This window comes from Gorilla gorilla, chromosome 6 (genome assembly GCF_029281585.2).
Source record: "Gorilla gorilla gorilla isolate KB3781 chromosome 6, NHGRI_mGorGor1-v2.1_pri, whole genome shotgun sequence".
Lineage (NCBI taxonomy): Eukaryota > Metazoa > Chordata > Mammalia > Primates > Hominidae > Gorilla > Gorilla gorilla.
The window spans coordinates 151574004-151597487 of record NC_073230.2 but is presented as its reverse complement, the minus strand read 5'-3'; the positions used below and the strand labels follow the sequence as shown (position 1 = coordinate 151597487).

General features: G+C 42.8%; 3 gene segments (V, D, J or C); all 3 read right to left on the bottom strand.

Moving 5' to 3' along the window:
* Positions 1–10563: 10563 nt before the first annotated feature.
* LOC134758817 (T cell receptor beta variable 9-like) lies at positions 10564–11127 on the bottom strand. The segment is given in 2 exon segments: positions 10564–10919; positions 11052–11127. Coding segments are annotated over 2 exon segments (405 nt in total).
* A 7073-nt stretch (positions 11128–18200) lies between these two features.
* On the bottom strand, positions 18201–18789 carry LOC101129907 (probable non-functional T cell receptor beta variable 7-3). The segment is given in 2 exon segments: positions 18201–18549; positions 18684–18789. Coding segments are annotated over 2 exon segments (357 nt in total).
* A 2987-nt stretch (positions 18790–21776) lies between these two features.
* LOC101133899 (T cell receptor beta variable 6-4-like) lies at positions 21777–22801 on the bottom strand. The segment is given in 3 exon segments: positions 21777–21905; positions 22279–22601; positions 22693–22801. Coding segments are annotated over 3 exon segments (501 nt in total).
* Positions 22802–23484: the final 683 nt, after the last annotated feature.

The following is a 23484-nucleotide window of genomic DNA, read 5'->3' as shown; positions in this document are numbered from 1 at the left end:
CGTTCATATACAAAATAGATTAGAGTTTGCCAGAGGAGGGAGAATGTGAAATTATTTCTTAGTGGGTACAGGGTTTCTGTTTGGGGTGATGAAAATAATTTTGGAAATGGATAATGCTGATAATTCCACAACAAGGTGAATGTACTTAATGCCATTGAATTGTACATTTAAAAAATAAAGTGATGAAATTATATGTTACATGCATTTTATCATACTTTTTAAAAGATGGAAAGACTACCTTCAAAATAGGAAAAACACTGACAGTTGCATTCTCCATTATTGAACTTAAAGACAATGAAAGGAACCCAAGTGATTTAAATACATTGATAAATTTTCCAGAAATGTGGTTTGTCACCATATATCCCACAGTGGGTTTTCTGATGTAGTTGTAATTATCTTTTGTAATAAATATACAAACAATTTTCACCAGCCCATATGTCTACTCAAATGTAGGACTGTCATTCCTTGGAAAAGTATCCAATCTAGTAATTTTGAAATCATAACTTACTGTTTCAGGTTGCAATATTCTGATTGTAAGTAAGGTTGCGAAGTTATTCTCATGTTTAGTGGTAGCTTATGTTCACTCTTGTGTGAATTGCCTACTCAGCCTCAGTATTGCTATTTTTATTGAGTTGTCTTCTTAATACTAAGTAATAAGAATATTTTACTCATTCTTGATACTAATTCTCTTAGACAAGAACAGCTGTGCTACAGAACACAAAACAAACAAAACAAATCCTAAAATCTCACTGGCGTAGCTCTATGAAGTCTTACTTCCCATGACCACAAAGCCCAGTGTGGCATGAGCAGCTTTCTTCTGTGATTGCCCACCAAATTCTGACTCAGTGAGCCAGGCTGCTTCCATATTATCATTAGGCAATCTGTACCGTGTAGCTCCCAAGTTCAGGACATGGCAAAAGAGAGTTGAAGAGTGTCTGTGCACAAGAGTTGACAGGAGGCTGGAGACTGCGGTGCTTAGAAAGTCCTGCTTGCAAGATTGGACTCTGGCTGACATCTGGGAGCTTGGCTGGTGAACGGTGCCCTGAACTGATGTAAAGTTTCTCCTGACTGACAGGGGTGGCTCATCGTTCCTAGGCTGGTGTTGCAAATAATATTATGCTGAACATCAGATTTTCTTTTGGGATCTAGACTTTTGGTTCATGCTAGAAAGTAGGTGCCTGTGTGACCAGCTTCTACTAAAACGTCTTGGGTGCTAAGTCTGTAATGGGCTCCCTTGGCAGATACACTGCACGTGTGTTAATGCATTTTTGCTGCTGGGAGGAGAGAGAGCTCTGTGTGACCCCTCCTGAGAGGAAGAGAGCATAAGGAAGCCTGCCTGTGAATTCCTCCAGATTCTGCCTGTGTGTTTTCTCCACATGTTCTGCTGCAGAATATTTACTATGACACTTTAATAAATCTTAGCCATGAGTACAACTCTATGCCATATACCAACACTCTAAACATGGGAGTACATTTAGAGACCCTCAACATGGTGCCACAGAATATTTTTAAGGGCCAGGCTTGAAATGAGCTGACATCATTTTATCCCACTATTCAGAACCTGGTGACATGTTCCCACCCCTCCAACTGCAAGGGAGACCAGAAACCATGGAGGAGCTACAGGTATTCAGTGATGTTCTGAATGTTCTCTGTCACACTGAATGTTCTCTGTCACACTGATTTTTCATCATTTGTATGCATTCCTCATGCCTTTCCCAGGCTGTAGCTTAACTTTATTTTTTATGGTGTGTTTTGGCTTGAAACAATTTAATGCAACTAGCGTTATGAATGTTGTTCTTTTGGCTTGTGGCTTTTTGTCTCTAAAAAAGTCATCCCTCAACTGAATGCATAAAATACTTTTCTTAAATTTTTCTAGTAAACTTTCTTTTTTGCTTTTTACAATTAAGAGCAAGTGTGCCTGAAATACACTTTAAGAAATGAAGTAGAGCTGTAGGACTAAGTGGGTGGTATGTATGCTCAGTGCAGAAGAAAGAATTTATATAAACAATCCCCAGGGTGGAAAACAACGGACACATATGAAGAAATAACTGCATGTAAGGGAGTGTGGCTGGAGCAGACAGCCAGGGAAAACATGGTGCAAAATGATGATGAAGAGGTACGTGAATGGCTAATGATATAGGACCTCGTGGGTCTATTGCCCTTAGAATAAAGGGCCCCCAGGAGCAGAGACCACATGGGCAAAGATTTATGATTGGGAGTTGAAAGGCAGTACAGGGTAGGGGAAAGGGTATGTGGAAAAGTCACCCAGCCCTTAGGGGAGAGAAGAATATGGTGGGTTTCAAATTTTCAACGAAATTAGGAATCTCGACTAAAGATGCCTTTTCCATTTTACAAAAGGAAAGAGGGAACTGCAGAAGCTAAGGGTGTTGGGGTGACCTCCAGTTGGTCTGAGACTGGGGTAGGAATGGACCTCAACATCAAGGTTCATATGGCCCCTGCTGTATGGCCCCCAGGCTAGCCAGGGCTCTCCGACTCCTGTGAAGGCTGGGACTTGGGAGCACAGGCAACCTCAGTCATTCTAACTGCCCTTTATGTGCAGAGAGGAGGCAGCTGTGCAGCACTGTGGACTCACTGCTGGCGCAGAAATATACAGATGTCTGGGAGGAGGCAGCAGACTCCAGAGTGAGGGGGAAGTCCTCTGTGTTTGATCTAGAGACACTGCAGCCATCTGAGACTTCTCCTTTGTTAGTGTCTTGAACACCATATGAGTAATGGCTCAGCCTCAGCCCATGTCCCAGGTCTTGTCGATACCAGAACATATTGTTGTGGTTCCAAGTCTGGTAACACGCCAAGGTCACCTGCCTTCCTGTCTCTGTGATCTTGTGTCTTGGGCTCTGGGTGATTTTTTTCAGCATCCCTGTGTCCTGTAATAGACAACAACAGATACTGATGCTGTCATCCCAACAGAAAAGCCTGCAATGAGGCCTTGGGAATTCCAGGGAAGGAGGCCCTCCTGTGACCAGCCCTCACCTGCCCACAGCAGACAAAGGGCCACATAGAAGAAGAGCCTCGTGCCCATTTCAGCTCCAGGGCAGGATCTTGTGTCTCCCAGCCCTGCTGTGGGCAGACTGAAGTTGGGCTCTCAGTGACTTGATGATGTCACTGTCCCTGCTGAATGCTGGAGCTGCGGAGCTAACCTGCCACGCCCCTTCTCTTCCCCGCAGGAACAAATTATTTATAAAAGAGTTGAATAATTTTTAGGTCTGTTTTGAAAGAAATCTAATAAACTCCTGAGCTCTTTCCCTGATTTTAATAGGGGAATTTTTCTTCTATGTATATTTTATTTCCATCATGAGAAATTCTTTATTTGAATACTATTTTCACTTTTATGAATATTTCTGTAGGCTAAAGAACATTGTCATAGCAGTCCTGGTGACTTTTATGACTTCCTGCACAAAATTCAACTCCAAGTTGAATTATTTTCCTCTTCGTTTAACCTCTGGACACTTGTATGCCAGCATACAGGGATACCCTCGGTTAAATGACATCCAGAAATGTCTCCAAGTTCCAAGTTCCAGGTTCAAGGTCATGACCGCTTGAAGACTTGTTTCATGCGGTAGCACCTCATTACACCTGATGGGAATGTCACCATCCAAGCTCAGGCTGCTGTGTATTCTCATGGGGGTGTTTTCTCCCTTTGCTTCAGGTGAAGCCACAAACACTGCCCCATCTAAGTCCCCTGAGTGACTGTACTTCCTGTGAAGAAAAGAGGAGGCTCATTAGGAATATGGATGAAATGTTCACCAAGAACTACACCTACCTGGAGTCTCTAGGGTCACAGGAAAATCCTCTGTTCCCATCCAGCAGATCTTATATTCACCAAATGGGAGAAGGTTGATGGATTTGTAAACGTGCTATGGTGCAAAACTCACATGTAGTCCATAGCACTGCAATAGTTATTTCAGATACAATAGGCTATCTATTGCACATCTTGATGCAACCTGGATGGGTAATTCCCACAATCATGCTCCAGTGAGAGAGGACACAGAATCAGAAGCGGAGACAGGGAAGAGGCCCATGAGCACCCCCATAGGAGGCCGTGGTTGGGGCCCGACAAGCCCAGGAAGGACTTTCTCATCTATGCCCAGAACTCACCTGATCCTGGGAGACCAAGAGCCACACAGCAAAGAAGCCAATCCTCATGGTTGGGCCAGGGCATTAAAAAAAAAAAAAAAAAAAAAAAAAAACTTTTCAGATCAGGACCTTCATTTTGCAAGGTAAGGCACGTAGAATTCCAGAGCTCCAAGGATCATTCGCTAAATCAGGTATGATTTACCAAGAATGTTGATATTCTCAACGACACTCTAACTTCTCCGGGGAGATAAGCATCTACCAGGAATATATCCTTCTACTTTTAAATTAATTTATTATTAAGTATAATAAATTATAACAATTATGTGTTAAAATTGTCTACCTCAACTTGAAGCTTTGTCTGTTTTTTGCACTGGTGTTTCCCAAGTACCTGGACAGTACCTGTGTAATTGCCATGAAGCCGAAGAAGAATAACCTCAGGCCTTCTCACTTGCACAGGGTCTTTTCAACTCTTTGCTATTTTGCATTCTCTTTTGCAAAGAGCTACCTAAAATGTATCAGCTTTGTGCGCCACAAAACTTGAATCTAATCTTCACCTATAATTCATTAAATGTTTATTGAATGAAGAAAGGAATGAATGATTATCTGAGTCCAGGCAGATTCTACTTCTGTAAACAGAATCCAAGTTTATTCAGTTCAAAATAGGTTTGAAGTTTTAAGGGAGCAGAGAGCCATCCTGAGAACGCTGGGAATTCCAGATGAATCCAAATGGATTTGGAAAAGATTAGTTTATATACATCATCATAAGACTTTTTAAATGAATGGGTAGCAGTATGAATAAAAGATAAACAGTTGTCTCCTTCAAAAGGTAGGGTCTTTTGATGGTCGCTTCATTCCATCACTGCCACAGTTTAGTCTGTCTCTGAAGACAAAGTCTGTGATGGGGAGACTTGGGTGCATGTAGCTTATTTGGGAAATGATTCCAGGAAGAAGTAAGAGAGCAAGGAAAACAAAATAGGGAAGGGAGAAACCAGGATAAAGGTGCAATATTCTATTTGTGCCGGGGCAACAGGAGACGGAATCCATCAGGACCTCCAAGAGCATAGGGTGCTCTCTGGAGTATCTGCATGAATGGGCAGGTTGGAGCTTTTGTCCCCCTGTCCTGTTCCACCAGGAGCATCAGGACCTCTGGCTGTCTTTGAATACAGCCCAAGTGGATTCAGATACCAGAGAAGACCCCAGAGCAGGAAGCAGCAACATTCCAAGCAGACACTGCAGAGGGGCACTGTCAGCAAGAGGTGAATGGGAACTGGCACCGTCCACAGCAGCAAAGCTGAAATCAGAGGTGGGTGGAGAGGATGTCATGGAAGCCACTAGAGGCTCCTCTGTGGTCTCCTTTCCAATAAAGCTGTGCCTTCTTCTATCAGCTCTCTTGTGTGGTGGACAATTGCAATGAAGCCATATCTTTCTAGGAGCACCACACCTTCATGCACATCAGACTCAGTTATCAAGCAGGAAGTTCATAAGAGGTAACATTTTCATATTTCCTTAAACGGCAACTCTTTATGCTAATTTTACATAATGAACTATCAGACTACTATATTTGCATTTTAGATGACTTTGTGTCTGAAACATGGTTGAATCAGGCAAAAGTAATCTGTGCTTGTCTTTGTTACCAGAATTTCAGAGAGTAAATAACTGTGCTAGACTGGAGATTTGTCAGAGAATTTATAGGGACCTAAGATTTCTTGAACCTACACTTTATATGACTCTAATTTTTAAAGTTACCTCTCTCAAATCTCTGCCAGACTGGCCAACATGGTGAAACCCTGTCTTTACTAAAAATACACACATTAGCTGGGCTTGGTGGCGTGTGCCTTTAGTCCCAACTACTCGGGAGGCTAAGGCAGAAGAATTGCTTGAACCCAGGAGGCGGAGGTTGCAGTGAGCCGAGATCGTGCCACTGAACTCCAGCCTGGTGACAGAGCGAGACTCTATCTCCAAAAAAAAAAAAAAAAAAAAAAAAAAAAAAAAAAAAAAATCTCTGCAAATTGAATTCAGTTTACAAATGAGAACACTCAGCCAAATATATTTTAGGTCACCAGCCAAAGGGGTCAGAATATGAACTGCCGAGGTCTCCTTGTCTCTTTGATGAATGAGGACTATAATCTGCATTTATAGATATTTTTAACTCCCTTTCTTCACTGTTCCTGTCGGTCTCAGTCTATTTCTTTGCGAGATATTTGTCTTTCTTGGACTGCTTGAAAAATTATGTCTTCATCATTCATATTCTTCTATTTTAACACTGAGGTAACTGTTTAACCTGGGATTTATTTGAATTCTTGAAACTCACGTTTTAGGTCTTTAGTTGTCTCTGGAAATTTCTCAGCTAGCATCACACACAATATCACCTCATATCATTCTCCTTATTTTCTTTCTCTGACACTTCAATGACATAAGAATAAACGGGAAATTCTTATGAAATGTTGCATATATTCGAATATAACTGAAACCTCCATTGTTTCTTCTCTGTTGCTTCCTCTCTGTTTCATATTATACATTTAATTTTTTGTGTTGTTCTGGGTAACTTCTTAAGATTTGTCTTTGAAGTCACTAATAATCTCTTCAATGAGCATCTAATCTGCTCTTCAATTTATCTGCTTTCTTTCAGTCATTTTAGGGATCATTTCTAGACATCCCATTCGATGCTTTTAAAAAAGTTATCTAATGATTTCTGAGAGTCTCTTTTTTCTTGTTCAGGTTTCAATTCTCTTTTGTGTGCATTTAACTACAGCTCTTCAAACTGTCATATGTCATGATGCTAAAATTTAAACCTTCAGGCTGCCTATTGCGAGTGTTGATGAATTCTGCTAACTTTTCCTCATGGTTTTTTTGTTTTAATATTCTTCATAGTGGCAGTATATTTGTCTGACATTCATCTCTGGGGTTTTGGGAGAGGCTATAGCACAGCCTCAACAGCCAGTACCTTCCACAAGTGTCTCCAGTCTCACCCCCCCAAATGCATGAGTCAAGAACTGTCTGCTACACTCTGGGCTGCTAAGCACACCATGGATTATGTTCCTCATATCATAATCTTTTCTCAGGACAACCCCAGTGTAGGCTCCAGAAGAGAGTTCTGATTTTCTAATTCTTTTTCATTATACTATCTTCACAAATTAGAGCCCCTGAGCCCTTGAAGTTTTATATAATGAAACTTCCTAAATCTGCAAATATTATCTCTTCTTTCCTTTTTGTCCTACCCAAATCTTCAGGCACTAGCCTATATATGCAAATTATATTTGTAGACTTTATACTTATTCAAGTTAAAGAACGTACCATATTTTAAATTAAAAATTCCCAAGCCAGCTGACAAACTGCTTCCATAAAGAGTGGCCCTAGGCTTGTTCAACAAGTGAATGCTCGTTTATAAACCCCCACAGACCATCTCAGTCATAGACTCTTCAACTCTTAACTATTCTGGACTCTGGATAACTGGGAACTAAAATGTGAAAAAGAAAGTCCTAGTAAAGAGATTTGTTTTACCATGGGTTGTTTTAAGACTATAATGGAGTGATATCCTCAGTTTACTACTTAGTTCCAACTCATTCAAAATAAAATGAATATACTTTACATTGAAACCATACGCTCTTCATTCTCCCTTTAATGGGATTAAGAGGTCAAATTAATCATAAATTAAATCTGCCTATATATCTAGATAGACCTGGTGGTCAGAGGACAAAACTCTTTTTTTTGTTGTTTTTTTTTAAGAGATGGAGTCTTGCTCTGTTGCCCAGGCTGGAGTGTGCAGTGATGAGATCTCAGCTCACAGCAACCTCTGCCTCCTGGGTTTAAGCAATTCTCCTGCTTCAGCTTCCCACAGGTATGTGCCACCATGACCAGCTAATTTTTGTAATTTTTTTTTTTGGAAGGAACGGAGTTTCACAACATGTTGGCCAGGCTGGTCTGGAACTCCTGACCTCAGGTGACCAGACCAGACCTCGGGCTCCCAAAGTGCTGGGATTACAGGTGTGAGCCACCACGCCCGGCCAACAAAACTCTATTGGCAAGACCGTTTCTGGAGGTTGGAAAGAGGCCAGTATCTGAATTAGTTGCTGTGGGGTTAGATACTAGGACGTGTGATATCCTGGGGGGACCAGCTGATATGGGGGTCAGAGGGTCAGGTGTGTCTTACTAGGAACTGAATGAAGTCAGGAGAAGGATTTTCTTAGGAAATTTTCTTTCAGTCTTCTCAGACATATTTGGGCACTTTTACCCTGTCTGGTTTTTCCTGTTTAGTGCCAGGTCTACACAGGGAAGAAGGCATCTCTACAGCACTGTATTCTTACCCTCATCAGAGAAATGCAGAGCTAGTCCCTCAGCTCTGAGAGTTTCACTTTGAGTAAAACTCAAAGTTTGTCATCAGATTACTGAGCTAGGGATCAGCTATGAATCCATGAAGTGCATTTCTCATACTGTGGAGCCCAAAGGGAGACCAGAGCACTTGCTTGGGGTGTAACAGAACTGGGCCCCGGAAGGCAGCTAGAGGTGAGCTTCCCTCCCAGTGCCTCCGTCGGCCGCCGCACATTGAGCAGGGGCCCTGATATCCATGCAACTCCAGCAGGGCGGAAGTTCAGGAAGGAGATGGGAGCAGGAGGCAGAGCCCTGCGTCTGAGTGGAGGGAGACTGCAGGCACAGGTTAAAAGAAAAGCCAGTAGCTGGGGCCTGGAAAATCTAGGACAGAGACATCTAAGTTGTGTCCACAGTCACCTGGGCAGCAGTTAGTGGTGCCCCCAAAAGTGGATCCTGGGGACGATGATAGGTTGAAACACGTATGTGACCAGATGCCTCAACCTGGGAGAATCCATCCCGTACCGGGTTGTGTTAAGTCAACTTAGCCAGGACAAGAAGTTATATTTCTAAGAATGCCTTTATCTTTATGATTCTGGGTTACAGTTGGTCAAGGAGCTATTCGTGTGAACTGTGGAAGATAGAAGGAAAACTGTCACCACTATACTTGGTAGGACATTAGGCTAAATGAGATAAGCCAATCACAAAAAGACAAAAATCTCCATAATGTCATTTACATGAGTTATCTAAAGTAGTCCAACTCATGGAAGCAAAGACTAGAATGGTAGCGGTCAGGGTCTGGGGAATGGGGTAAATGGGGAGTTGCTGCCAATGGGTATAAAATTTCAATCATGCAAGATGAATAAGATCTAGAGATCTGCTGTACAACGTTATGACTACAGAGTACAACACTGTATTGTGCGCTTATAAGTCTATAAAAAGGGTAGATCTCATGTTAAATATTGTTACTAAAAACTTTTAAAAATCTGGCAAAAGTGTGTAGGTAGCCAAAGAGAGAAAGAGAAGAAAGAGGAAATTCGTATAAATCAGAAACTGAGTAAACTAATTAGAATATACCAAAAATTGCAGACTTTGAAACCCTCAAATGCAAGAAACACCCTTTTCTTCATTTTTAAAAATTTCCCGTTTTTCCAATTATCTTTTGTCATTGTATATTTCATGTGATATAATCCCTTGTACAAAGCAGGATGCCCCCAAAAGATTTATTGATAAAGAATAAAAAATTGGCCTGTTGCGACGACTCACGCCTATAATCCCAGCATGTTGGGAAGCCAAGGCAGGTGGATCACCTGAGATTGGGAGTTTGAGACCAGCCTGGCCACCAAAGAGAAACCCCACCTCTACTAAAAACACAAAACTGGCCAGGTGTGGTGGAGGCCGCCTGGGAGGCTGAGGCAGGAGAATCGCTTGAACCCAAGAGGCGGAGGTTGCAGTGAGCCGTGATAGCATCACTGCACTCCAGCGTGGGCAACAAGAGCGAAACTCTATCTCAAAAAAAAAAAAAAAAAGGAATAAAAAATATTAACTAATGAATAACAATTTTTCATGTCCTTTCCCTGATGGCAGATTGCATCCGCCACAGGAAGACTACACGCCCCATAAAAAACTTTTCCTGCTGTTTGTTGTGAACCTAGGAAAGCTCCCTCCTCATACAGTCTCCATAAAAGAGATGACCTGGCCTTGCCCATAGAAGGACTACAGAGCAGAAAACTGCACCTTTCTTTTCTTTCTTTTATTTTTAATCACAATAAAGAATAAATGGATATGTTTTGCCTGGAAATCATGTGTCCATTGGACTTGTCAGGGAAGAAGTTATCATGATCACAGTTTCATGTATGACCTTAGCATCCTGCTCTTGGGGACACAAAAAGGGGACACCAGGTAAAAGGAAAGATCTCCAGAGTGAGGAGGGACAGTGCAGAGGTGTTGAAAAAATAGACTTCAGCTAGCTACTAAATATGAGCCCCAGGACATCTGCTGTCCCTCAGATATATAAACAGGTAAAATAATATTTCGCTTACACAGTTTCAGTGAGCAGTAAACCAGATCGCATACAGAAGCACCAGACAGTGCACTCTCTCTGGAGAGAGAGTCCACTCTCCAGGGCCTGAGCCCCTCTGGCTGGCAGCCCTCCCCTCACCGTCACTTCCTGAGTGGGACAGGAATGTTATTGCACAGAAGGCTGATGCTCATGCAGGGCTGTGCTACGCTGCTGGCACACAAATACAAAGCCGAGTCCCCCAGCTCCAGAGAGCTCAGGTTTAGTTCAGAGTGTGAATCAGGGAACTGTTGTGCGGAGAATCGTTCAAGAATGTTTCCTTTTGCTCTCTCTTCTCCATTATAATACTGAATGAGGAACTGGAGGCCCTGGTCCAGGCTCTGTTGGTACCAGTACACAGAGAGGTCTCCAGACCTAGGGGAGCATCTCAGCGTCACTCGCTGTCCAGTTGCTGTGATCAGGTGCTTTGGGGTTTGTGTGACTCCAGAATCCACTGGGCCTGTGTGTCAGAAGACAAAAGTTAACCATAAGGCACAGAAGAAAGCCTCCTGCTGAAGCCATCGTTGGCCCGCATGCATTTCAGGGACAAGAAATGAAGATCGGAGACATTCAAGCTGTGCCCAGGACTCACCTGCTCCCAGGAGACAAAAGGCCACACAGCAGAGGAGCCTGAAGCCCATGGCAGGATCTCCTAGCTTGGGGCTGGTGTCTCTGTAGTAAGCATTCTGCACTTCCTAAGCTCCCTTCTTCCTGATAGGAGCATTGACCTGTGATGTCACCACACTGACATACTTTCCCCTGCAGGCCACTCCAGCCCACTTTGGCAGGCCTCAGTTTCTGCTACTCCATGTCCTATTCCTGTCTTGCACAGGCCAGAAGCTAAAGATGAGGAGGACTGAACACAGTCCCAACATACCCACATCACACCTTACTTTCCTCTGCCCGCCCTGTCCCTGCCCTGACACTGATTCCCCAGCCCTTGCCACCCCAGCCCCTTCACCCTCCACTGCCTGTGCAGCAGCAGAGACACTCCCTCCTTGGTGCAAACTGAGGCCTCTGGCACCCCAACTCTTCCAAGGCAGTGAGAGTTTGTGCTTAACTCTACATGGCCAGGCCCCACTCAGGGAATTCCATCCACCCCACTGATGCCAGCAGGCAGCCAGGGCATCCCCTTCAGTCCTCCTCTCTTGGCCACTCTCCCACCCCTCCACTGAGTTCTCTGCAGCACTGTGAAGCCACAGCGCCTCCAAGTGGCCAACAGTCTACAGTCTCATGGGTTCATACCCTCTGACCTGATATGCTCAAATTGTCCAAATCAGAAACAGAGATGCCCCCACTCCTGCCACCCCCACCCTCTTACACACCCCGTCCATGCTTTCCCAGAAGAGTCAATTTAGGGTTGATTTTCAAATCCACCCTTCGCCAATGGAGTCAAAGGACACATGAAACAACATTTTGATTACAAAATAAACAATTGTTACATAATTGCAAATAATATGTTAAGATGGTAGAGACCAGCCAGAATTATAAAGGCCATACAATTAAACAGTGTGATGCTATCAAGGAAACCCAGCCTGGAAACCCTATATTCCACAGCTAATCCCGGTTAATTACACCCATATGTTTTCGTATTTTGTATTTAGGTTCATTATTACTAAATTTTAGACAGTGCGTTTTACAAAAGGGTTTCTAGATTTTAAAAATTTACTTCTAAATTATAAAAATTTTGAAATGAATAATACTGCCAGCTGTAATTCAAACAGATTCAGTTGGTTCTCATATTTGCTATCATTACGCAGAAGTGACTTTGATCTCTAACCAGGAAATAGTTAGTGGTTAATAATATCCCTCACATGAATAAAAGTAATAATATTCCAGAACTCTACATAAGCAGGAATTAACATAGATTTCACAACATCAAATAATATTCATTATACATTTAATTAATACTTGGCTTTTCCTATGAATATAATAGAGATGGTGGTATAGTACAATGCTGGGGAATGTCATGGTAAGAAGCGAAGAGGAAGCTGAGCCCATCCTTGACCGATAAGCAGGGTCTAGCTGTTTCTTGGGAGACAGAAGGTCCTTCCAGGCCATGGAAATACTGAGCACAAATGCAGAGAATGTAAAGGCTGCAGAGTTTTAGGAAATATTCAAAGAGGTGTTTGATCACAGAAGGTAATGGATCTGGGCAGTGAGTGTCAGAAAGAGATAGAAGGGAAGCAGAATGTATCTTTGGGGAAATGGGAGAGCCTTTATCTGTTTACCATCAGCAGTGAAATGAATTCCTCTGTTTTGAGAATTGAGATATAAGTCCAGAAGGAAGACATTGGAACCAGCTCCAGGGCCCTCCCACGGGGCAACTGGCTATGTGGTGATGACCATCCTAGACTGGCCTCGGGGTGATGCCAGTTGCTACAAGGCCTTGCTGCGTATTTTCTAGCAATTGAAAACTTTGACAGGTTATGTTGCAGAGAACACAATTTTTTATCATCTGGTAGTTCTACTTCTATTTATTTAATAATCTTTAATCATATTCTCTCTCCTGAAGTTTCTCCAAACCAAATCTCAATTTCTTCTCCCTTAATTATATAAAGCAAACCCTTGAGATTTTACCTTCTATACTACACATCTGTCGAACAATCCTGACACCAAAATGAATTTCTTTTTCTAAAAAGGAGAGTGCCAGCTACTCTATCACTATAGTGTACAGCATCCAACAAAGAAAGTAATTTTGCCGTGAACCTCCTGAAGCAGCACCATCCTCTGAGCATATCCTGCTGGCCTTGTTTCCGCCAGCCTTGTTCAGGGTCCTGAAATTGTTTTTCTTTCCCCCTGAAGGCCCCAGGTTCTCACAGCTGTCTGGTCTGAGACTGCCGTACACGGAAGCAGAGAGATTAGTGCACAGAGTTCCCGTGACTCTGCAGGGCTGTGCCAAGCTTCTGGCACAGAGATACAGGGCCGAGTCCCCCAGCTCCAAGGCACTCACATTCATCTCAGAGCGATAGTCATGGAACTGGCGCCCTGAGAATCGATTAGGGAAGTTTCCTTCTAATCTCCTTAACTCATTAGCATATTCAAAGATAAACTGGGGCCCCTGACCTGGGGCCTTTTGGTACCAGGACACACTGCTGTGCCCAGAGATAGGAGAGCATCTCAGAGTCACTTGCTGTCCTCTCGTTTTGAGAAGGTGTGTGGGACTTTGGGTGGCTCCAGCCTCCACTGGGCCTGTGGGAAAAGCAGATGGAGGATGAGCACTGGAGACAGCCTGGAGGTCCTCCCCAATGTAAAGTGGAGGACACAGGGGTGGGAAATCGGAGAATGGGGCTGCTGTTCTGTGCACAGGACTCATCTGCTCCCAGGAGACAAAGCAGTGCCCAGCAGAGGAGCCCGGGGCCCATGGCACAGCGGGGCAGGCAGCACTGCATCTGATTCAGGGCTTGGTCCTCCTGGGGAAGAGCCAAGTGAGTTCTGGGCCTTGATTTTCCTCATGGGTGGAGTATCCTGTGATGTCACTGTTCTGTGTCCTCCCTATAAATGCTTCCTGAGGTCCAGTGCTCCCCACAACCTGAACTCCCTCCCTGTCCAGCAGAAGGGTTGGGTGAGGGCAGAAGCTTCTGTGATGAGACAGTTGCTCCTCTGCCTACACTGCTCCAGCTCCCAGGCTGCCCCATCACCCTCTCACCCTCCTCCCACCTAGTGCTGTGGTGCTCCATGCTGAGCTCACACACCTGCCCATCAGTGGAAGATGAGGAAGCTGTGAGTAAACCTTCCTGTTCCAGTTCTCCCTGGCTGTCCTAAGGTCATCTCTCTGACGCTAGATTCAACCAAATTTTCTATTCTATTTTTTTTTTGTCCTCAGAAAATATTTCCAGCCCCTCCCTTGAGTGGCCAGTGGTGCAAAGTCCCCAAGATTTAGTCTATCTGATCAGATCCAAAGCAGACCTTGGTTGTCTGTAAATTATTAAGAGTACAGATTCCCCAGAAATAATACTAGGGCTTTATCAGCTCACAGCACAGACCTAGCCAGACAGTTTGGGATTCAGCACCCTCAAGGCCATCTTATGCGTAGTGATCTGGATAATTTATGTTAATTTCTCCAGATCCACCCTGCCTTCAGAGGCTGACCTCAGTGTATTATGTTAACTGGCTCTCTTCTTCTCTAACTCCAGAGTGAGTTTGGCTAATGGGAGACAATGGCAGGAGAGTAGAGGGAGGTAGGGTCACCACTTGTTCTGATTCATCTATGCCCTGGCTCTCCTCTTGCTTCATTATTTTATATAGGTTACTTTTCCCTACCAAAGGCCACAGCACCTTATACGCAGCCTTGCCTTAGAGCTACAGTACCTGATGCTTTGGGATCCACATCCTCTCCTACTTATTTCAGGCCAATGTGAATAAGAGCCACAGATTCTGCTATTCTTAGGCTACTTCTACTTCTCTTACTGGGTTCCCTTAACCCTGCCACACCTTTGAAAATACTCCTTTTGTCTCTCCTTGATATCTCCAGGACCACGACTAATAGACACAGCAATGGAAAAGCGAGTCCGGGTATTTTATTTTGCTTTAAGAGTCAACACAATTTCTAACATTCTGCCATTAGAAGTAATACAATTTCTAACATCCTGCAATGAGCATTGCTAAAAGAGTCGGGAGAACCATGAGAAATATGCATATGAAAATAAACCATGTGACAGGGGACATAGAATCCAAAGAGATTCCAGCAGAGAATCGAGGTGCACGCTCACCTACTCTGACCTCTCCCCATAAAAGATGAGAGTCATATACAAATAGATGCTTGTATTCTGTTCAGTCCTATTTAGAAATGCACCACATAAAATAAGAATAAGACAGGAACACACTCATGACCACATAAAATACAGAGAATGTGAGACGTGCTTCTTGCTGAGATACACAACAATCAAATTTAGTATCAAAGTGAGCTGGACTGATAAGAGGCTAAGACACAACTGAGGATCAATGGCTGAAAGAAAGCTATAGACAAAGAAAAAAATGCTCACTCGCTGTTGAAGTTATACCAAGAACCATGAACTGTCATCAGTCTCATATATTAGCCTTTCATTTTGACTTTCAGCAGATTGGCCAATTGGTGAATTCATTTTTTTGCCAAGCAAGCAACCAGCTCCCTTTTGCACCAAGATATGCGCTTCTCCCTGTAGGTGCTAAAGAGGACTACAGGCTAAAGGAAAATAAAATGAGTGTTCTATATTATTTTATAATATTTTACAAGAAAAACAAGTTAAGGAACTCATGGATTCTAATCCAAGCCACAGTGATGGTAAGAATTAAGTTCCTTCCTTCATCTATCCTCAGAGGACCTCAAACAGGTACTCAGTAAGAGTCTTACAATCTCTTTGATAATTCTACTAGCTGATTATCTTCAGGTCTAATGGCAGAGTTTGTTGTATTTATTAACATTCTCCCTAACTGGATTGTTCTCTTGTGTGTTTATAACTTTATAACAAAAAAATCGGATTTTCTTGTCCTCCACAGAACACATGCTTGGTATCCAAAGGAACGAAAGCCAAGGTGATGTTATGTATGCTACTTGAGAATCCCAGATCACTCAAGCAGGCTAAAGCTTCCCAGCTGCTTTCTGCTTTTTTCTTCTCTCCTGAAAAGGAAGTGAAATATGAATTTCTTGTTGGAAGCTACCATTCCTTTGCACAATTACCAGAATATTCCAAATTGAGCAAAATAACATTATGTTGTTTGCATTTACACAACCGCACTACAGTGATAGACCCAGCTCACTCTAAGTTTTATGCTGCAGGAGCACACATAGAATGAGATCCCATTGCTGGGAAGTCTGGGAAGAGCTTCAGAAAGGGCAGCTTTTTCTTCTGGTTGAGACACGGGCTTCCATAAGGAGTGCCCACCTCCAGCCTGTGACTGCCCTTTTTGTGCAGAGGGCAGCTGGCTGTGCAGGGCTGTGGATACTCTGCCACAGTGGTACAGATAGGTCTGGCTGGCGCTGGTGGATGCCAGGGTTGGGGAAATGCTCAAGCTTGTTTCAAGAGACACAGTACCCCTCTGTGACATCAACTTTGGTCCTGCTGTGACCACTGCCTGAATAGTGGATCAGCTTCAGCCCCCGTCTTGGGTCTTGTCGATATCAGAACACTGTTCCTAACCTGAGCACATTCCAGGATCATGTCTTTCTTCTGTACAATGTGATATCTTGGCATCTGGGTGATCCCAGCATCAATAAAGCCTGCTGGAGAGGCAGACAGAAAGTGAAGACAAGACTTAAGAAATAGGGGGACTCTGCAGAGGAAAGGGGAAAAAAGGCTTGGAGCCCAGACATTGCAAACCCATGACAGGGTTTTGCAGCTGTTTCCAGAACTTATCTGCTCCCAGGAGACAAAGGGTCACACAGAAGAGTTTGGGGTTCATGGTAGGGTCAGTGTGAGGAGGGGCTGTCCCAACTAAGTGCAGTGATCCTCAGGACTGTGAGCTGGGGCTCGGAGGCTGCTCTCTAGGGAATAGTCTGGTGGGCCTGTGGTGTCACCCCCCATGCCTACGGAGTCCAGCTGGTCCAGGGCCTTCTGACTGGTCTCAGGCAGGATCCACCTCCTCTCATGAAGGCTGTTGCCTGGCGAGGTCTGCAGGGAAGATGGGGTGCAGTGGAGACATACTGAGCTTAGGGCACAGCCCGCCCCTAGCTTTCCCACGTTCCTTTGAGGCAGTTGCTCCTCTGCCTGCACCTGCGCTTGACACCAAGGCTGCCAGGCCAAAATTCTTCAACTGTGGATCTCATTAAAGATTAGAGGTATTTCCTGCATCTTGCATAGCTGTAGATTGCCTAGCAATGACTGAAAACTGCTGCAACATCTGCATAATATTGGATTCCAGCCCTAATTTTTCTTTTTTTTGTGTGTGTGTTTTTTTTTTTATTATTATACTTTAAGTTTTAGGGTACCTAATTTTTCTTAACCCTTCCCTTCCTAGGCTGCTCTCCCAGGCTCCCCCCAGAGTCCCTTAGATCCCAGTGGACCACAGTGCCATCTTGTGGCCAATACGTGAAGTTTCATCATTGCTTTTGCAATGGCCCAAGGGATGCTGGGAAGTGTCTGCAGAGTGAGTGAGAGACTATTCTAGAAGTGTCATCCTGCAGGTTTTATGAGCAACTTCCCTAAACCCTGATTCCAACACTAGTTCTAACCCTGACTATTGCTTTACTCAAAGCTTAATATCCCACCCTCATTCTAAATAACTCATCACATAGCTGCAGTTAGAGTCTAATTAATATTTTCTCCCTTAAAACTATCATATAAAGGGAGTGGGATAGAATGGGAGGAATGGAAGAAAATTGGATTTACTCTTAAGTAGGAAGAACATACAGGAATTGAAGTGCATAGTTATTTCATTTCATTACCAAAGATGAAATACATGTCCCCCAAAATAGCAATCAATGTTACCATAAACATAAAGATTAGCAAAAGATTGGGACAATAATGAGACTGCCTTCAAGATGGCATCAAATACGTATTAATAAAAAGTAAAATTTGAATGTAAAAAGTAGGATCCCTTGTAGGCAACAAGTAATCTTGAAGGGAGCAGTATCCAATGTGGAAAACAAGGATGTTAGATAATGAAGACCAGCAAAGGGCCTTCCACAGAAAATGATTAACATATACAACGCACATCTGCTGATCTGAGCAGCGGACATGCAAGCAATGATTCTGGAACAGGCAGTGGAGTGGTGTGAGATGAGGATCCCCTGGTGCAAAATAGTATCACAAGGAAGCAAGGAGAGAGAGGAGGAGGTTTATGAGCAGGAAGGAGGCGATTGTGTCATGCTGTGGTTAAGCTGCTGGCACAGAGATACACGGCTGAGTCCCCCTGCTCTGTGCGCTGGATCTTCAGAGTAGAGACGGATCCCTCAGGCCTCACTGCAAAGAACCGATCGTTGGGCAGCCCTGAGTCATCTGTCGCACCCGTGCCTTGGAAGTAAATTAGAAACTCTGGGCCCTGCCCCAGGCTTTGTCGGTACCAGTAAAGGGCAGTATGACCTGAAATCGGATCACACCTGAGCTCTACATCTTTTCCCTTCTCTGTGACCTTGTTACTGGGGGTCTGGGAGACTCCAGCACCTGTGTGATCTGTGGAGACACAAGTTGAGAACAGAATGAGGAAAACAGTTGTACTCATCTCACACACACACACACACACACACACACACACACACACACACACACACACACAGAATAAGACTGGTTGGTGTCTGAGGACTCACCTGCCCCCAGGAGGCACAGGGCTGCCCAGCAGAGGAGCCTGGTGCCCATGACAGAGTCAGGGCAGGATGGGAGCTTTACCAGATCAGGGTCACTGTGAGCAGGAGCAGAGGAGGAGGGACGTCCTTGTCCTGACACAGAACAGTACCCACAGTGACATCACTTCCTCTCTCAATCCCCGCAACCTCAGGAACACAGGATTTATATTAGAACACACTTGGATGACTGCTTTAGAGATTTATTAGCTCCTTTTAAACAACATCAATGCATCGGTCTTCACTTTGTGCTCTAGAGCTGTCTGGAGCTACAGGCCTCATGCAGCATTTCTGAGTTTATCTCCTCACCACACAGGCGCTCCTCTGTCTGCTGGGCATGTTCTCTAGGATGTGCCAACAGCGCCCCCAACACAAGGCACCAAGGGATGAGCTCATTGTCTTTTCTGCAAGTCAGGGTCCCCTATGCCATCCCCATTGATGCCCCAGCCTCCTCCATCCCCCAGTCACACGTGCCCAACGGGGCTGTCCCAACACATGGGTTCCCTCACAAGCTGCACCTCATGCCTTTCTTCTGGGACCACTTCCCACCTTTGTTGACTATAATTCAGAAAAGATACCTTATTGGAAAACTCATAGTCTTTTTTTTTAGTTTTTCCACTTGTAAATATATTTTCCTCCATCTCAGTGTTTAATGAATGGGGATTATAATTCTGACTAAATGGTTATTTCTGATCCTCTTTCTTGACTTTCATTGATCTTTTCAGTCTATTCCACTAGGAGAGATTTATCTTTTCTTTTTGACAGCTTTTAGAATCATCTATTTGTCACTTATGTTCCACAATCTCATTATAATATAAACATTTATCTTATTTCATATTCATTTGAATTCTTGAAATTGAGAATTTAGGTCCTGAAACACCTCTGGAAAATTCTCAGCTAATGTCTCATCACAATCACTTATTCCCTCTACTTTCTTTTTCTGAAACTTCAATTATCTATAAGAAAAATGGGAAATATATATATTTATATATTCTATATTATATATAATATATATTATATTATATTATATATAATATATAAATATATATAATTATATATATTATATATAATATATAATATTATATATAATTATATATTATATATAATATAGAATATGTATATAATATATAATATATATATAATATATATATTATATATATATTATATAATATATAATATATATATTATATATATATTATATATATTATATAATATATAATATATATAATATATATATTATATATATATTATATATATTATATAATATATAATATATAATATATATATTATATATATATTATATATTATATACATATTCTATATTATATATTATATAATATGTATTATATATATTCTATATTCTATATTCTATATTATATAATATATATTCTATATTCTATATTATATAATATATATTCTATATTCTATATTATATAATATATATTCTATATTCTATATTATATAATATATATTATATATTATATATTATATATATTCTATATTATATATTATATAATATATTCTATATTCTATATTATCTATATTATATATTTTATATAATAAATATATAATTAAATATATAAATATAAATAACTTTATATAAATAAATATATATAATTAAAAATTATATATTCTACTATGCTGGAAACCACCCTTAAGCTCTTTCTAAAGTTACATATTTAATTTTCGGTGTTGCATTCTATGTAACTTCTTCAGCTCTGTCCTTGACATCACTAATAATCTCTTAGAAGCATTTCATCTTTTCTTCATTTCCATTCTGTTTACAGTGATAATCTTAATCATTTCTGTATTGAATTTGATTATTTTTTAATGTTATCTTGATGGTTTCTGACAGTCTTTTTTTCTTGTTCACATTTCAATTTCCTTTAAATATAGTTCTACAAACTTTCATACCTTTTAATGGTAAAAATTTCTTGTCTTCAAACACTTCAGTTGCTTATTGTTTCTGCTCACTTCTCTTCATTGGTTCTTGTTTTAATAGTCTTAATAGTGGAAGCATATTTATCTGACATTAGTCTGTGGTGTTCAAGAGAGGCCTGCAATGAGAGTGAAGAACTTCAAGACTCCATGGTTTTTCCAACTGTCTCCAGTCTTACCGCCAAATTCATGGGGCCAAGAATTGTCTGTTGCACTCTGGATTCCTGAACATGCTCATGGTTTAGGTTCCTGGGGAACGTGCTCTCAGGACAGCCACAATTTACCCTCTAGAACACAATTCTGATTTTCTCTTACTTTTACATGATGCCTTCTCCACAAATTAGCAACTATAAGTCTGTTCCCATCCTGTTCTTCCAAGGGAAAATAATATAAATATATTTTAAAAATCCTAAATCTACAAATGTGCCCTCTTCAGCGGTTTTTTTGTTCCTAACCCAAAACTTTAAGAAATAGCTTAGATATTAGAATTATATACAGAGCGTTTACCCTCATTCAGCTTGAAGAACACATCATATTTTAAATTGGAAATTCCCAGACTGACAAACTGGCTTGCACCATGCATGGTCCTATGCTTGTTCAACAAGTGAGTGCTCCTTGATGAGCTCATAACAGAGCATCTCAGGCAAAGTTAACTCTAGACCTCTGCCAGGGTACAATGAATCTAGTGTGTTCCTGTTACTGGTTCATTCACCCACTCATCACTCACTCACCTGTCACTCACTCATCCATTCTCTGTGAAATGAATGAGGACTCCCTACCTGCCAGGCACTGCTGGTGGTGAATGTAACAAGCTCAGCCTTCAGCTTCATGAGTTTAAAATTAAGTGGAGCACAAAAGGAATAAAACAAGTGTTGGAAAAATTGCAACGGTGCTGAACTTTACTAAGAGGCACATGATTCTGTGAGCTTATGAGAGGGAAACTGAAATTTGACCTCAGCTGAGAGTTGAGGGAGTGCTTCCAGCAGGAGAGGCTGATCATGCTGAGATCAGAAGTGCAGGTAGAAGCTGACCACTGCAGAAAGGAAGGCACTAGCCCAGGGTGGAGGAAATGGCCTTTGAGGTCTCTGTGTTGGAAAGGAAGGAGGCACAGAAGAGGCAGCCTCATGGCTGCAGTAGAAAGGCGAGGGGAGGTGGTGTGGAGAGGCCCAGCAAAGCCTTCAGGGGTGACTGCTCAGATGGGAAAGGCGGGCCACAGGTGAGACCACATGAGAGTGGGTACTGGAGGAAACCCTGGAGAGAGGAAGCAACGTGGCCCCCAGAGAGAAACAGGAGTCTAGACGGATTTGAAATACAAATCCTGTTCCATCCTGTGGACCTCGGACTCAGGATGATGAGTAGAAAAGTAAGAGCTGGGAAAGCCCTGGTCCCATCCCAAAAAGATAGCTTGGAAGAAAGACCAGAGAGCAACAAAAGAGACCTCTGAGGCTCTGGGACCAGTCCAGGCCTGGCTGGGACTGCCTGCAGAGGCACCTGGCACAGACTGAGGCTCACACTGCCCGGCACCCATTGGGCTTCCAAGATTCCCAGTGCTGAGAACTCTGCCAAGGACATGGTTGAGTCTGGGGTCGGGGAGGAGGGCAGAGCCTCCCCTGCATTTATGTACAGAGAGGAGATGGCTGTGCAGCACTGTGGAGTCACTGCTGGCACAGAAGTACACAGATGTCTGAGAGGGTACAGCAGATGCCAACATGAGGGGGAAATCATCTGTGTTTGCTCTGGAGACACTATAACCATCAGGGACTTCTCCTTTGCCAGTGGTACCTGCAGTATTTGAATAATGGATGAGCCTTAGCCCCAGTCCTAGATCTTGTCTATACCAGTACATAGCATTATGTCTCATATCCTGGGTACATCTCAGTGTCATGCTCCGTCCTGCTGCCAGGATCTGAGATGTTGGTGCCTGGGTGATCCCAGCAATCATTGGACCTACAGAGAAGGAGAACAAAGCCAATGCTGCAGCCTCAATGGGAAGGCTCTGGGTCTTGAAATCTACACATGGGCCCTGCCCAGGACTTACCTGCCCACAGGAGAGAAAAGGCCACACAGCACAGGAGCCTGACGCTCATGGCAGATGCTACAAGACAGAGAGGTCTTCTGGGTCTGTGTGTTGATGAAAGGGGAACAGGGCTGTCAAGGAAGTCATCCTGAGACCTCATTCTCTCTGCCTGGTCCCCAGAACCTTCTTGTCGAGAGAGGCCATGCCCCTTCCCCAGAGGGTCAGATCCAAAATAAATGCACCACTGAAGTTTGGATGGGAAGAATGCTTCTTGATATAAGGCTTTCAAGTTTTTCTTGACTTTTGTGCAAACAGTTTGTAATTCAATGTAAATTTTATTCCTGCAATGATATAATTCCTCATTAATATTCTGGTGTTAGTTATCTATGTATTGCTGTAGTCTAGAATCTTAGGAAAAATCCTCATGTCTCCCTGGTGTTTTTGATTCCTGTGTCCCAAATACTCCTTCAAGTATCCTTTTCCAATTTGCTTAATTGACCATAATCCTGTTAAAGTCCTGTGTCTATATTGGTTTTCTCTGTTATCAGGTTTCCAAATCCCAGGGCCAGGCTCATCAACATTGCAGGAGTCGTTTTGCTCTGTTTCTTGTCAATTCACTGACAGATGGGACTCCTGACAAGTCCAGCTGAGCACCTTCAGCTCCATCCAGGAGTCTTGCTTTCTGTTCCTGGGGTGAGACCACAGCAGGCAGAACCACCTCACGCTGCTGACTGCCCTCTCTGTGTGGACAATGGTGGCCACCCAGCGCTGCTGAAGACTTGTGAGCACAAAGGTGTCCTGATGAGTGAGGGA